At 40.5% G+C, this 17,450-nt stretch overlaps 1 protein-coding gene across 1 annotated transcript in view; it reads left to right on the top strand.

Annotated features, from left to right (window-relative positions):
- Positions 1–17,067, top strand: part of LOC121087455 (netrin-4-like) — a 56,378-nt gene extending 39,311 nt beyond the window's left edge. Inside the window, exons 6-10 of the mRNA XM_040592496.1 lie at positions 6,850–7,063; positions 7,835–7,971; positions 8,981–9,049; positions 9,789–9,959; positions 12,873–17,067. Coding sequence (XP_040448430.1) covers positions 6,850–7,063; positions 7,835–7,971; positions 8,981–9,049; positions 9,789–9,959; positions 12,873–13,009 — 728 coding nt within the window. The 3' untranslated portion in view covers positions 13,010–17,067. The remainder of the gene's footprint in view (positions 1–6,849; positions 7,064–7,834; positions 7,972–8,980; positions 9,050–9,788; positions 9,960–12,872) is intronic.
- The last annotated feature ends 383 nt before the right edge of the window (positions 17,068–17,450 follow it).

The following is a 17,450-nucleotide window of genomic DNA, read 5'->3' as shown; positions in this document are numbered from 1 at the left end:
CCACTGGCATCGTGTGTTTTTGAAGCTTTCTTGACCCTTTGATGTTCTCCATCAACATTGCTCGTAAACACCCAGGTTACAGATAGTTCTCCCTCTAGAACTGTATGGCCTATGATATTGCTTAAACTTTCTGTGCACAACACATCCTATGTTTCTGCTCATTTGTATTCCTTCCACTGGATCTTAGTGCCAGCACAGACTGCTTCCACATGACTCCTTCTTTTTGATTTCACAATGTTCATCACAGAACACTGATTAGCAGACAGGGCTGGGGGTGAGCTTAGCTAACTCACCCTGTATCCCATAGTGTTCTATGGTAGCCCCTTTCTAGTCCTGTTTCTAATCTGAGCAGATTTGCTACAGGGAAATATTGTAATGAGAATAAGTTTTTGTGCCAGAAGCTTAGTTTTCGGTCTCATAGTACCTGAAAGAATCTGTGTATGAACTCTTGTATTTAACAGCACGGTGATGGTGTAGTACCTAATATCATGTGTAATATTAGATAACCACTAAAGTCAAGGAGCACCGGAGAGCAGTGAAGAGGAAAAAACATTGTTTGAAAATACAGCCTATCTGTGTGGAAACCCTAGAACAGTCTGCCTGGATGAAATCGGACCTTGACCCTACCTCTGCCTCTTTTGTCTGGTCTGGTTACAGGCCCCTCAGTACCCCTTGCCAATATTCTGCATAGCTAAAGAAAAACTGTTCAGAAATTTACCTTGTTGAAAGAGCTTTATTCCTACTGTGCCAGTCAAGCACAATAATGTTCTTTTCACCTGGGAGCACGCTGCTGCTAGCAGAAGGCCCCCAAATGCAATCGTTTCCACTCTGACTTGCACGCTTAGACCTAGATAGATGCCACCCCACTTTAGCCACCTGAAAATGAGTCTTTTCTAGGCTCCCTGTACAGTCAGTGGAGAAACAGGGGGACCTCTAGGGAATGATTTATTGCAGTCTAACGTAGATGCCCGAGATAGACGAGCTGAATTGCCTTCTAGAGGGTATCTATTTCTCTTCCTTGACTTCAGAGGTATTCTGGACCGCTGGCCTACACTAGAGTTTCTGTTGGTTGAGATGGATCTAACAAGTTTGATTCAGCATTATTGCACATCGGTAAGCATGGCCCTACCTGTGCATGATTCAAGTCAAAGGGACTTTCGCACACAGGTAAAGGTGCGCGTGAACGCTTGCCATATCAAGATACAAGGAAAAGGGTGGCGCGTTTCACTCTAGAGACCCTCAGCTTCTACAGCAGACTGAAGTGTGCGTGATATTTGTACCTGTGTGGGAATAGAAGGGACAGAGTTAAGAGAAACCTGGGAGGGAGTGGCTAATCTGTGCCTTTTTTATTTAAGGTGAGGAGAAGTCCCACAATGACATTTGACGAAATGCCTCACTAGGGTAGTGTTTTGTACGATGAAAGAACTGACCCCCAAACATGTCCCCATGTGGTTTGCGGGCAGTGTGTAAGTGTGCACACCACGTTATGCTGTATCTCTGCAGAGAATTTTCAGGGAATGTTTCACTACTTTGGTTATTATCAGTGAGAGCAAACCCAGAAATACCAGTGCAGACAGGCAGAGCTGTTTTGGTTAGAACAGACTCAGTTTACAGAGGGAAGAATTCACCTCCAGGGCTATCACCAGCTCCTTATGCCTGGAGCTGGTATTAAACTGAAAGGATGAAGATGGAGACCCACTTCTCTATCCTTCAGGTTGCAAAACTTGCATTGCTATTACACTTAATCTGGTGTGGTCTAAGTAAATTGTTCAGGTTGTGTGACCCTAAAAACAACTCTGGTGACTCAGTAAAAAACAGTTACTGTTTTGAGTACTGCTCATACGTAAGAAATTAGACAATCAGACCATCAGGTACATTTCTCGCATACCTCAACCTGTGATCATAAATTGAAGAGCTGCCACTTCTGGATTAACATGTTTGTGAGGATTTAAATGGACCAACTCCAAGGCATCATCTCACTTTGAGGAAGCCATGCAAACAGTGCCAGACTAACACTAAAAGAGAAACCCACCTGGGCAAATGCTGAAAAGCAGTAATACACTGCAAACAGCAAACGGAATGGATGATTTTGGTGGGAGCAACCTGGTCCTCAGCTTCCCATTTTGAACTCAGAGAAAAAAACAAAAACCCTCAATGGGAGATCAAAACTTGACCCTTATGTACAGTAGATACTGAGCTGGGAAAGGAAATCTGATGAAAAAGCTGAATGAAATGCTGTGCTAATCCCTTTGAGAAAGCACGCTTGAAGAGTGCTCTGCCATCCAGAGCAAAGTCTAGGTTCAGCTGTGACATCCCCCTCAGGCTCCCAGAAAGCTAACAGGACACTGCCCAGGCCCAGAAAGAGTCTTTAAGCATTAGTCATAATAATGAACAGCATTCTCTCTTAATCACTGCTAGGAAAAAAAAGTTGTGTAACAATTGGATGTCCTGGCACTATCCAAACCACCCTTTGCTGACCCTCCAATCTGAGACTGCAAAGACATTCCCCTGAAAAAAAAAATCTGTTGAAATTTGACATGTAAGTGTGAATCTGCTATTCCTTTTTGCCTGCAAAGGTAACCTGCCTCTGATCCCTCTGCTTCTCCTGTTCCTAGCAGCTGGGGATGAACGAGAGCCAAGTCATGTGCAGAGCTTTGTTTTGACACTGCTTAGTAGTTCTATATTTAAAAAAAAAGGAAGGCATTAAAAGGGCCCCAGAGCAAGGCACACACCTGCCTGTTATTGGGGATGACAACACAGGATTAAGTAGTTTAGATATAGACTTGTATGGGAGCTTTGACTCGGAAGCCTAATTGTTTCCTAACCAATGGTTAGAAAAGCTGCTGTATCCTTGGCTCTTTCCTGTGGCTTATTTGGAGGCTTAAGGGATCCTTCTGAAATGGCACCATCTTTTGTACTCACCCTCTGCTTAGCTTAAAAAATAATGCAGGCATGTAGACCCATTAAAAGGGTCTCCAGGAAAACAAGCTTTTTTACTCTAAGCACAAGGGTTGAAAATTAAAATGTGCCCAGATGCACATGCACACACACACACATGCACACACACTCTGAAAAGCTCTGCTTCTCATCCTTTTATTTCTGAGCAGAGGGAGTGAACTTTTAATTGTTATATCACAAAGGCCTGATCACATCTTGGTTCAAAGTCTGTCTTAATCAGCCCTGACCACACACACAGCTGTCTATCTTATTTCCTTCATTTAAGAAACATCACTCACTGAGTCAATCCCCACATCTGACATGCTTTAAAAATTGCCTTGATTTGGTCATATGTTCCAAAGATGCACAAGTATATATTTCGGATTCAAAAGGCTTTGTTTGATTTTTCATTTTGCCTGTCTTTCATCAAATAGCCAGTCTGCTCATAGCTTTATCTTATACAGTATTATTAGACAGAAGTTCAAGGCAAGACACCTCAAAGTCCACCAAATTACTTGGAGGACTTATATTTTCCTGTAAGTTGGGACCATATTGCTACAACCAATATTATATTTTACATCTGTGTCTAATTACATGGGAAAGACAGCTGTGCTGAACGCAGACAGATTTACCAAGGACTTCAGTGGAGACTGCTCTATGAATTATTCATTTTTCATTATTCCTTGTCTTCTCCTTTTTACAGTAGTTTCTGACAAAACAAACTTAGTGTAGGAGTGAGACTAAAAGGCAAGAGGATGCTTTGTGATGCTTCATGACTGATAGCAAATTCTAAGGTACAATGACGAAATTTTTCATTACACTGCTGTCCAAGGGAGAGCCCAAATAAACCAGCCATCTCTGAGCCAGAACTGTCTGCACACCGTCCCTAACATAATTGATGATGCCTTTGACAAACAAGGCCATTGTCACGTCGGCTGGTGTTTTGTTAGACAGGGAGGCAGATGGAGAGAAAACTAGGGTTTGCCAAGAGAAAAGAAGCAAAAATCAGCAGGGAAAGATGCTGTGTTGTCAAATGCTGGGAAATGTAAAAGGGTGAGGTTTTGGAAACTTGCTTTTATGTTTCTTTAATTGTGAGGCTTATCTGCAAATCTGTGGTACTATTAAACAGATAAAACCCAGTCATCAACAGCTGCCCCTCCAGCATGTGACATGTGGGCTCTTATTTTGGGAGTTACCTTAGATGCACAACTGGGATTTTGGCCGTAATAGTCTGGAAACCAGACAATGTACACACCCAAGCTGAAATGCTAAACAAACACAGACTGAGTAAAGCATTCGCAAGCCACTTGTATAACTCATCTGAAAGTGTTGTACTTGTATTGCTTTCTGATCAACCAGAAGCTGTCCCATTTTCTAATCGTGGAATATGCCCCCCAGGTCATTTGGGAACATTAGTTTTCCTGAACAGTAGCCCCAAAATGGAAGGAAAAAAAAAAAAAAAAGGCACTTTTTTCCTACCTCCTCATCACCTTCTGTCAATGCTGTCTGTCATTGTCCTGTAACAGTTCCCCTTAGGGATAGGATGGGAGAAGGTCTCATCTTCCTGAATCAGTTGGTGATAGGTAATCTAATGATGCTAATGATTTACCCATCTGTTATGTGACCTTAACTGACAAAGCCTGAAAACCAGAAATACGATGGGAATAAAGACAGACAGACAGACCCAGAAGTTGCAGAAATAGAAGAAATCTACAGTGAAAACTCCACAGGTAGATCCTACATACAGAGATATTACAGTGAAATCAGAAACCTGGATTCAAGCCAACCCAGCTGTTGGCAACCTCTTACTTCTTGTGGCTCAGACCTGTCTGCAAGTAAAGGAAGCATGTGTTTCCCCTCCTTATCCCCAAATCTATGACGTCCATTTTTTCCAGTGACGGACAGAAGCGTCTCCTCTTTTAGGGTGATGTAGTCAGCTCTGCAAAATTCTGGTCAAAAATAATTCAAGTTGAGCAGCAACAAATCAGAACTTGCCTTTGAAACTGTCAGTGCTAATGAGCACTTCATTGTTACACCTGCTCTCCAGACCTGACAGCAAAATCCCTGGGTTTGCTCCCAAAGTCAAGACTGCTTTGTGGCAAACAGGCAAGCCTGCTGCCATCCGCCAACCAGCTCATTGTGTTGAGTACATTGCCCATGACAGCACGCTTATTTTCAGTCCTTAGGCTATTGTGCTAGTGTCCCTTGAAAACAAGGGACTGAGATCTTTCTACAGCAGAGTGTAAAAATATTATTAAAAATACTGGCATAAAGAACACAGAGCATGGTGGAAAAAATAACTATAGTAAGCAGATCATAAGAGAAATGTCTCCTAAACAAAATTGCTCATCCTTTTTCTTGTACTATTTTCAAAAGATACTTTATTTTCTTGAGCATCAAATATGAGGTTGCAGATGAAAGTGAATCTATCCCTGCTACACTTAACAGCCTTTATAGTCACATACTTGCCCCCTCCCCTTGGAAAATGATGTGTGGAATCAGAGTGTTCATTTGGTCTCTTATCTGTGAGCTCATGAAGAAAACTAGTTTCATTAGAAGCAATGATGGGCAAACTTCAAAAGCTTTGGCGATCATGTTTGGTTCAGATAAGCATCCAAAAGGCTGGCTCCCAATCCAGGCTATCTAAACACCTTGGGTGTCCAGCATTTAACTGAAAATCTCTGTTAAAGCAGGTCTTAGCCACAATATTTTTATTTCTGCCCTCTTCCAGATGGGTGAAGTAGTGACGCATTTCCTTTTCAGTCTCTGCTACAACCAAAAGCCAGGGCATGCTGCTTTGTTAATACGAAAAAGAGATGATATATGAAGGCCTGGAGTTCAGCTCAGTTCTCATTTTCATCAAACTTGTTTGAATACTAGAAATGAGTGGGTACGTTTATTGCTTTCATTTTACCTCTGCAGAGCTGTTGGTGTAAGGCTTGACCATGTCTGCTAGCCTCCACCCTGATGGAGAGGAGTCAACTGTGTTGGCTTTGCACCACTACCTGTATACTACTTTCCACCTCTTTCCCTGATGCTGTCACACTGGGAATGCGCTGTGGTGTGGGATTATGAATTTATTGTCTGTGAAGGCAGAGTTGCCCACAGAAGCTGTAATTGTCTGTTTTACTGCCAAGTTGCCTTGAGTTGCTACACTGGTGTTAAATGGGCAATAGCATTAGAAAGATCTGGGGATTTTTCCTTCTGCTTGCTCATCTCCAGCTACATGCAAAATAAGTTTAGTGAGTTTAGAGATCTTCTCTCATTCTGTCTGCCTTCCTTGTAAAAAATCTGCTCATGTATTTGTACAAAAAATTTTATCAGCTTCCTTACACATTTACAGTACTGCATGGTAAGACCTGTCCTTTACAACTTGCATTGAAACAAATTTGTGGACTTTTTGGAGGCAGAAATTGAAAAGATGTTTCAGATCATCTGAACCACCTGCATAAGCTGCATCTAGCCCCAGAGGAAACAGTAGTTTTGTGATCTCTGTGTTCCACGGTAAAGACAACATAGGCAACAGCTATCATTTTTTTACCTTGTTCATGCTAGTGAATTTTTTTGCAAAACACTTTAAAATGGAATCACCTGTAAGCCCCTTTGAAAATAAACACACAGTGGAGGCTTTCTGCTACCACTTCAAAACCCTGTATGATCAAGATTTGTGTAGTTAGAAGAGCTAACTTTCACACATTTCCCAGTTGTACTTGTTTTGCTGTACTTAATGAGTAAAAAAGGAACAAAAGTAATACTGCAAATGTAGGCTGACAATGCAATGTTTACCAGTTCTGACTTAAAAATACCGAGCGTAAGGAAGAGGGCACGAGTTTATCAGCCTTGCAAAAATGTCACTTAACGAGATGAGCCCTGGGCACATAACCTCAGTCACCTCTTACCGTATCTCCATAGCTTGCACCTGCCAGCCAATGGGTTCAGCCAACGCAACTTTCAGCAGAAGCTGGCGATGCCACCCCAAGACAGGATTCTGCTACTGCAAGCCGGGTGTGGCGGGCCCCAACTGCGATAGATGTCTCATGGGCTACTGGGGCTTTGGAGAAAATGGCTGTCGCCCTTGTGACTGTGCCAGAGACTGCGACCAGCATACCGGAAACTGTGTCAATGGGTAAAGAAGCCCTCCTTTGGGTTCGCTTTGAGATGGGATTCTGTGAAATGAAACAAAGATTAACTGAAATACTGCGGCAGTTGTTGGAGGATGCTGGAGGGTGCACAATCATTTGAAAAGGCGGCTGTAGATCATAAAAGGTTTCTTGGATTCCATTTGGTGGCTGGCACGCTTTTAAGTTCATTATATTATCCAAGGCAATCTTGAAATGATGACTTTTTGCAATAATAATAGGCAACTCCACAACCCTGTGGAAAGTACGTACAGCATCTTTAAACACAGCTGTTTGCCCTGGAAATAGATGGAAGAGTCTGGAGAGCTTGCCTCTCATCTGTGCCCAGGGTAAAATGAATTACAAGGTCTCCTTCTTGTCTCTAGAGAGCAGGCATCTGCATCCCAAACATGCACGAGTCAGTACAGAAATCCTATGATTTGCTGAGCAACTGTAGTTTTATGGGTCCTGCAGGTGTCCTCAGTTCCTAGTGACGTCAAGTGGTCACTAACTTTGAGTTACTTAATTCAGTAAAAACAAACAAAAGCAAAAAAGGCCTAATACATAGTTACTTTAAAAAGCGCTGTCAGCACTGGTTAAGGCCTAAATAAAAGCCTAGATCTTGTGATCTCTCTATACGGCATGAAGTCTTGCTCTTAATTTGCACTCCCAACCTGAAGAGAGCAAGCTCATGTCTGGATACAGCCACACACTACAAACACCTGCCTCCCACCCATCTCATGTCCTAACCAAGTCTTCTGGTTTATGTGTCCCCCCAGCTATGAAAACGAGCCATTCTTTAACATCCCCATCGGGGGACGAATCCCTGACCTTGTGCAAATGCCGACCAACGAGAGTGAAGAGGAGTGGAAATGGAATGACCACGAGCAGGGATTTTCTGCACTGAGGCACCCAGGTACAGCCCAGAGCCTGGGAACGTTTAGTCACTGCCCTCAATGCCAGTTCTTTCTTCTCTCCACCCCGACTTAAATTCCCCCACACTTCTCTAGCTTGTCCGTCCCCCATCTGCTGGCAACATCTGCTAACCTGAACTATATAGGTTATCATTACACTTACATTGTTATTTTCCAAACCAACTCTACTATCCCACTTCAGTTTTGGAAATTGGTAAGTCATGCATAAGATTGTATGGAAAACACACTCTCCTTTTGTTGTCGTAATTGCGGTCATAATGCTTATGATTTTATACAGCTCCTTCTTATACGTTCAATTGCTGTTCAGAACTTCAGATGCTATTTGTAAAAATACCGTGCCAGCCATAACTGAAATGCACCACCCCCGGGGGTGGAATGCAAGTGATTTTGAGAGTAAGATACTCCTCATGGCACAGCAGCTCAGGAGAGAAAGTGAAGTATACTGTATCCAGCTGAAGTTAAAATGTAAGTAGGCTTACAGAATGAGGTGGAGCCTTTAATACTTAAACAGTTCTCAGTTTATGCCATGTATGAAGGTCAGCACTTACCAGCATCAACATCTTTGTAAGACCCAGAGGTAACAGTCCATACCTTGAGTTTCCTGAGAGGGCTGTTACCCGAACACCAGCAGGGATCAGCATTTCTTAGCTTATGGGATTGAACAAGGGTATTATTACTTACATGATTTACACCTGGATCTGATTCTTACAAATCTCTTTATTAGTATCAGTTTATTAACTGTACAACAGACCCCATGAGGGCTGCATTTTACTTGACAGTACTGATCAGATTTCAGAACAATTATTGTGTCATCTAACAAGAACCAGATTTGCAAATAACTGAGATCACTCTCAAACTTACTCTTAAAATCCATCCAGATTATGGGAGATACATTCATATAACTTTATAACTGAGTATCATTTGCTTTTCTTTTCCCTCTCATGTCCTGGCTCTTCTCCAACTCTTTGTGTTCGGCGGTTCACCTGCTAGAAAAGTGTGTGTGCAAAGAAAAGGTGCTTGGAAGCGTCACTGACTTCTGCCAAATGAAATATGCTTATGGTAAGTGGGTAACATGTCCTCAAGGTATGATAATTTCACAATGTTCTTTCTATACATGTTATTAGCTGACAGCTATGAAAAATGACAGGACTGGCTAAGTCATGAAATAAGAGGTAGGGTTTCTTCTGCGTTTTTTGTCTAGTGACATGCCCAACTTCTGATCAGGACTGATCAGGCAACCAGATGTTGGGCTGCAAAACAAAAATTATTTTTCTGGTTTGTTGTGCAATCATGGAATTCTAGCCATGTGACATGCCTGCAGTCTGATGGGAAGCTTCCTGACTTCCTTCCTGTAGAGCAGACAGTCCCTTTCCCCAGGACAACGTTTTTGAAAGGCCAGTGTTAAAGCTCAACACAAGTTGTCAAACTGCAAAATATAAAGCCTAGAATCAGTGTACTTAAAATCAGGCTGTTAGTTGATCTGTTTTTTCCACCCTTCCTATGCATACGTACACGTGCTTTCCTATGATTTCCAAGCATTTGACATCAGTCCATTAAGAAGTAGTTGCTAAATAGGTCCAGTCAACCACTTCAATAGAAATATCTAGGCTTTTCTTCTTTAAATTTATTTAGAAGAACCATGACTTAAGTGGACAAGCATTGGAATACACTTTCTGTACAAATGCAGTGTTTTTGCATGTCTCTTTTCAAGGTGTTAGAATTCTACCTTTTAGCAGCATAAAACAAAGTTCATGTAGAAATTCATCATTTCTCCCTATCTCGGGATGTTTTCTGGCAGTGATAAAAGCAAGAATCCTATCGGCTCATGACAAAGGGAGCCACGCAGAAGTTGTTGTGAAAGTGAAGAAGGTCCTGAAATCAGGCAAAGTGAAAATTGCTCGGAGCAACAGAAGCATTTACCCAGAATCCTGGACCAACAGGGGATGTACATGTCCCATTCTCAATCCTGGTAAGGACAAAATGCTTACCAGCTCTCTTCCTTCCCCTGCACACAGCAGTGACAATTAGTTACGAACATTAGCCATAGCTGCTTAACACTTCCCATCAGTCACCAAACAGGGAGTCAATTGACAGCTGCAGTAAAAAACATTTCTTTATCAGAGAACACTGTTACCAAAAATCCCAAACCTCCTGGAAATGTTTTACTTTCAGTGACTCTGTCTGATCTTCCAGAGTATTTGTGGCTAGATGAATGTTTGTGAGAGGGGTAAAAAACAACCCCTATATTTTTATGTCCAAAGAGTTTTCTTATGTATTCTCACATCATGCTTTACTTCTTTTTGGAAAACCTAGAAATTATGATGTAAATCTGGGAAAGTGGAGGGTATCTAACTTCTTCTATGCCTTTGTAATTATTTCAAATAATGAAAAGTCTTTCTTCTTTCTCCTACTATAAATTCTAGTGCGTTCAATGGTTTGTTTCATCAAAGCCTAAAGCTGACAACTTGCAGCATATTGGAAACCAATCATGGGTGGAGAACACAAACCCAAATTAATTTAATTTCAAAGCAAGTAAGACAGGAAAAATCTTTAATAATTAGAAAAATAATCTTTTAAGTAAAGCCCCTCTTTTTACAACCAGTTGAGGATAGGTCTCTACGTTTGCTCCCTAACCACATTATATGAGAACGATCCATGTTTGTTTACTTTTAATTATGGGAATCTCCCTGAACCAGTGGAGCAGGGAAGCAGGGTGGTAGAAAGCAGTAACTTTCTCCCCAGCTCTGCTGCAGGCAGAAACACCACACTATAGACTGCAAAGGTCCATACTCGTGCTGAGTAATGTTATCAGTGGCCAGGCAGATACATTCCTCAATTCAACTTTCCCTATTCCTGCCTTTCCTGCAATAAAACAGTGGAACACAGAGAGAAATATGTTTCCTTGCACAACAGCTAAAATCTCTGGGTAAATCTTGGAATCCTGCAAATTTGAGCCCGAACTCTGTTTTTTTCAAGTGGAATCACAGAATCATTTAGGTTGGAAAAGACCTTCAAGCTCATCAAGTCCAACTCCAACCTAACATTGCAAAGTCTTCTACTTAACCATGTCCCTAAGTGCCTAAGTATAGTAGATACTAGGTGTCTGACAGATTTTGATTACTCACAGCTTTTCATCATATCACTGTAAATTCCAAACCTTTGGGACTACGTCCTGGGATTAAATCCCAGGAAAACAAAGCCTTTGGGTGTCATTAGGGTGACTGGTAGTGTATGCTGAGGATCATGCTTCATTATTCAACCATACACCACAGAAAATGGTGACTTATTGTTGTAAAAGCAGCACCTGATAGAAAAATTGCCCCATTTTTTCCCTCTGAATAGATTAAAAATGTATTCACTAAGTGAAAGAAAATCCTTGTGCTTCACTTAAAATGTAACCTAACCTTTAAGATAAGTTCTCACTTGAAATTAGCCACATACAAGAGACAGCTGTTTTAGGAAACATTGTCAAATCAAACCCTGTATGAATTTTTCCTTTATGGCAAAATGACCTGTACTGTTTCAGAAACAAATTTTGTCTTCCATTATCTGTATCAAGCGAAAGACTGTAACTGAACTTGCACTGAAGTGTAATATGGACCCCGAGTTCTCTTTCTGGGGGTAGCTGTTGAATTTGCACATAAAATTTTGGCTTAATGTAGTCCAAATGAACAAGGTGTTTTCCTTTAACTCCAGTGCACAGTTGTGCATAATTATTTATCAGTGCTCTGTATGAAACTGTGGGAGCTCTGAATCAGACGTGAATAAAACATATGATGAGAATACATCTGATCCCATACAGATATTTGAAGAGGTAAAATATCACAGGACATTTTTCTCCTTTATACCTCTCTAGCTTTACTCTGCATCTCTTTAGAAACACACAGCTGAAGACATACAGCTCAAATGTAGATGCTAGAGGTACAGAGGTTATGCCATTGCCTCTTGATATAAATTAAAGCTATGGAAAGGTCCCAACCATTGCAGTTCTGCAGATGTCAGTGTATTACTTGGCTAAACCCTTACCCTAAGACCACAGTATGCCTTGACTCGTGATGGAAACTTTATACTTTTTTTTGCTCTTGGGGCTTCTACCTTTACCCTCCTTTCTATACAAGCATTAGCAGTTACTTCTGAGCACACAGCTTTCAAGGAGGGCAGTAGTGACAGAAGGGCACAAAGACGTAAGTAGCAGCCACTAGATCCCTGCACAACTGCGTACTGAACCTCACACATAACTTGCCCTGGATGCCTGTTTCTCTAAATTCTGACCAATGAGGGCATTTTACTTACTACAGTTAATACAAAGAGTGCTTATTCATCTAAGGCAATGACATGACTTAATCCGTAGTACTTGTTTCTTGTCTCCACGACACTTTTTTGCTCACAGACCTCTTTTATGAGGCCCTGCATTTTAAGGTTATAATCTAGGAAGTTTGGCTTACTATTTTCATATATAACACCGCCTTCCACATCAGACTGAATTCTGCTAACTCATCATACCTATACAAGCCAGGAGTAATGCTGCTGAAGCACAAGGAGTTACAATGGTTTAAAAAGTTCACACAGATTAGACTCAAACCTGGCCATACGCACATGGAGGTGTTGAATTTGTAAGTGGTAAGGCCACTGCAACCAAATCAATTTGTAGTTGTAATTCCTGAGCATAATCATATGACAACGTTTAACCTGTGTGCCCAGGAGTCAGCACTGACAATATGCATGTGCAAGTATGTAGACCTGTAAGATGGCACATGCATAAACTGGATGAAGCTGGCTAAGGTGCTACATGTCAGATCCTCATGAAATAGAGAAAATCGCATTTAGTTCTGTTTTCTTCTATTTATTGACTGAAGTTTTTTTTAATCTCTTTTCAAACTAGGTACTGACTATCTTATAGCAGGCCAGGAGGACTCTAGGACCAGCAAACTCCTTGTGAACATGAACAGTCTGGTGAAACCCTGGAAAGCATATTTGGGAAAACAAGTATCAGATATTCTTCGAACTGGATGCAAATAATTTCTGCTTCAGAAGTTACAGTGCTGAACTTTGCCTTTTAGTAACATTGCAGTGAAAGGTGTAGTTAGTTCACACATTTCCATTCAACATGCTCCTAGCTGAAGTGATGAAAGCAGACTTACCATCCTTTTTCCTTTCATGTGCTTAGACAAGAAAATTTGGACACGACTACTTTTTTCAAAAAAATGCAGTCTTCTCATAAAAATAACTAGTGCATCACACATAGGTTACATATCAATTCTTAATTTGAGCCTGACTCGACACACCCAGAGAATCATTTTACAAGGCAAAACTAAAGATATGGATTAGCATTTCCATACTTCAGGTCAGAGTCTGATATCAATATGTATAAGCTGCTTACATAATGCATTCATTACTTGGGTGTAGTTTTCTTATAAGTGACCAACCACTAAAGGCAGCAATTTCTTTCAGTTTTACAAGTGGCACAATACTAAACAAGCATGTCAAATAATATTTATTTAAAAGAACTCAGATTGTCATAAATGTAGTCTGATGTTAAATCAAATTAACAGGTTGCTTTGTAGAAGGCAGTATTATCCCATTGCTGAACAGAGACAAACTAATGTGGATTCTCTTGGGACAAGGTCCTTTATAGACATACATTGCTATCATCAATGCTTAGCACCGAGGTCTGCTGCAGAAGCCACCTTGGCTCGAACTTGATTCCAAATCCAGCCCTTGCTCTCTATGGTTATTTTGCTCTTTGCCGTAGTACTTTAGTCTGTAAGACCCCAAAGGTTTCACAGTGATTACCACTAAAAAGGCTTAATGCTAGGAGAGTGCCAAAACGTGGGGAACTGGCAGCTGCTCTGATGTTGAGATTGTAACACTGCAAAAGCTGTAAGGCAGAAGCAGGAGGAGGTAAATGGATTGGCTGGACTGTGTATTAAATGAGGTAGCTATAGATCCTGAGACAGCAACCTGGCTATTTGTACTGTGCTCAAGACCACTGGCATTTGATTGCACTTAGCGCTTTCACTCTGCTTTATGTCTCTTGGTTACACTTCAGGTTAAGACTCTGAAGCTCAGCTTCCTCCCATTGTGTCTGAGGATATTTTTTCCCTCCACAGAAGTATAGCAGTGCTAACATCTGCACTCTAGGTAAAAATAGTTCTGCTCTGCAAAAGCATTTTTTCTAAATCAGTTTTATCCTACCCTATAGTAATTAAGAGGTAGCTACTTAAACCATTCCCTAATACAGTATTTTGAAGGAAATTTTAGTTGAAGACCTACATCACCTGTTTAAGGACTCACAATCAAATGAAGCTTGTTGGAGCACATTCCCTCTTTTAAGAAAAGCAGAAATTATAATGAATCAGTCTATTCTTTCAGAGGATTAAAGAGAAAAAGCATGCATACATGCTACTTTTGCGTATTTCTATTCTGTGTCTGTAATTTTTTTAATGCGCTCAGGAAAGAGGAAATATCATTTAGCACTGTTTGACTGGCGCATGGAGTAGCTAGAAAGACTTAATACTAATGCAGGAAGATGGAAGTCCCAACCTACAGCTTAGCCTTAGGCCATCAGTTTGTTCTCTTTATCACTGGGAACCTGAAAAAAACAGCTTCTTTCATTCTGTTTGTTGCTGTTTTCCTTATAACTTCATATTGGTTGCAGAGCAGAAAATCCTCAGCTCATCTGGAAATAGATGACAGGCAGATATTTACAAAATAAAACCCCCACTTTTTTCCCCAACAGTGCATAAACAGTGTTTCTTCCTCCCCTCCCCCCTTTTCAGAAAGTCTCCCCTCTTCCATTGCCATTGCTTTGCCTCTTTCACTTCATTATTTATTTGTTACCACCTAAAGTGGTATCCAACAATGTGGCATCTCCGACAAGCCACTTAATTAATGCAATAAAACACTTTTTAACCAAGGAATTTGGCTTAATTTGAGATGTCAACTTACAGAAATTAACAGCATAGCAACTGCTTTCTTTACTGTCTCCAGAAACAGTCTCACAACAAAAAGATTGATTAGTTCTTTTTCAAATATCAATAAAAATGAAGATGTGTGCATGAGTTTACAGTGTTCTCAAAGGGCCTCTCAGAATAAATGAAAATCAAATGTAGGTTTAGAACCAAGCTAAGCAACATGCTTTTCAACAGAGGCCATTTTACCTGCAGGGGATCTTACTGAATGATTATTATACTCCATTTTGGTTCATAGTCAGTATCATATTAAAGCAAACTCCCATGTTCTACTTTTTGTGCCAGATTGGTGATTTTGTGGGGGAGGATAAACATCTGCATATTTCCTTCCTGTGGATGACATTTATTTTTTAACATGGTCATCTACAAACATTTTTAGCTACTACTAGTAGAAATACTATTTGGAATAAGAATATTGATACCCTAGTGTGTTCTCCTGGGGACTACCACAATACAGTGATTAATGACTACCGAATACAAAGGTATCTGAAATGTGTGATATATTGATGACTTCAGAAAAAAAGTGTAAAGCAAGTGGAGTGCAGGAATCCAAAAATATTCAGCTAATTTCATCTCTCCTCCTAATTTCCCATTGTTTTTCAATCTCGTAATTTACTTGCTGATACCTCTATAGCTAAGTCTACTTCATTCTCTCCATAAGTTAGAAACATTGCACATTTTGTTCCAACTACTAGCTTGTATTTAATGGTTTTCGTCTACAGAGTATCAGGTATTCTATAAGCATGGAATTTAATTGGAAAGTGAAAAATGAAAGCACAATAGGGCAAGTCAACACAGAAAGTTGATGGTCTCACTATTTCTGCTGATCAGGTACCTCTGAGTTCAAAGAGAAGAAAAATAAAAGAATAAAGTTCCAACTCACACAAAGCTACCATGTGCAATCTCTTTGTTCTACAGTGCTACGCTCCAGGTAGCCTGTCTGAAAACAAGTATCTAAATAGAAATGAACTGCATAGATCAAGTTTGAACAGCTATGGATTAAAGAAGAGGTAAGAAAGTTGAGACTGATCACCATGAGATTTTGGAAAGAAACAAAGTCATTTTCTTGTGTACTGGTACCTGAAATGAAGATGAGCATGAAGCACTGCAAGATGACAACAGTCGTCCTAGTAGAAGCTGTTACATATTCCTCAACACAAGCAAACAAGTCCATACATAATAAATTAAAAGAACTACCATAGAAGGTATGGTACTCCTGTACCAAAAAAGGCATTGTTTTGTAGGCCTGTGTACAATATCACATACCTTATGATCCTCTCTGTGATTGAGTATTCTTTGTATTACTGTGCCACCTAAGACACAAGCATGGAAAAAGGGATGTATTTGCCCAATACAGATGTGGCTGGACAGCTTCTTCTAGCACGTCTAAAATGGGACCTGTCTTTAAAACGGCCACATGAACAATCCTACAGCATCCAAACAGACAAGACATCTCACAAGCAGTAGCAACCGCATACCAAAAAGTAGCAATGATGTACCACTTTGAAATGCTGAATAAGGATGAAATAAAAGCCTTTACTCACAAGAAAGCAAGTCTGGAAGGCTATGGAAAATTTGTAATAGAGCAGGTAATACTTTGAAGCAGAAGCACAGGTAACCTTTCACAGCAGCACACTCTGGATTGCTGAAGGTCAAAGCAGCTCTCAACAGCTGTGCAGCATGTGTACCCCTGAATACGCGATTATTCTGGCAACCTGGACCCTTAAAGCATCAAAGCAGTTGGATAAATGGCCTTTGTGAGTGCTGAGCCCAAACTCCACTGTAACAACATATTGCTACTAATGCTTATCCAGCTTCTACTCTCAGCAAGCAGCTAAGGAGGAAAAACGTACCTGTGCACAGTCTTTGTGCTCTGCTCTTCTGAGAGTGGCTCACTGCTATAAAGAATAAGTTTTCTCTGTAGCATTTACCATGTCTCATATTTTTTCCATGCTTCTTGATGTAACCTTAATTTGATCTAATTCACATGATGTGCTTCCTCAAGTCCCCCAAACCTGGAAAAGTTAGTGTGCTATCTGTTACGTGTTGTAGCACTTTTTTTTTTTTTTTGTACTTAACTTCAATTAAAAATACTCAAGACACTTATATTGATGTGAGGTTTGGGATCTATTTTTAAAATTTTAAACCATGCAATCCTCAAACCACATGCACATTAGTTCTTCTGAAGTTAATAAGCCACAAACATTCCACCCATCAGGTTCTTGCTTTGATAGCGTTAGCACTGAGTCAGGCAAATGGAGAAAAGCATTTAGCTAATAAGGCAACCATGATACATGTTATTTTTCTAGCAAGCAGCTTACCAAAGCACATTTGGTATGAGAACTTGTACAGGTTAAAAACACAAACCAGGTACAGTTAATTTATGTAAGTGGCATGTTAATTCAGTAACTGATCAAAACCCAATCCTTCAAAAATCTTACATGTAGGTATTTGCATGTGCTTAATTCCCATAAGACATACATACATGA

This window comes from Falco naumanni, chromosome 4 (assembly GCF_017639655.2).
Source record: "Falco naumanni isolate bFalNau1 chromosome 4, bFalNau1.pat, whole genome shotgun sequence".
Lineage (NCBI taxonomy): Eukaryota > Metazoa > Chordata > Aves > Falconiformes > Falconidae > Falco > Falco naumanni.
The sequence above is the reverse complement of the archived record's forward strand: the minus strand, read 5'-3'. Positions and strand labels throughout refer to the sequence as shown.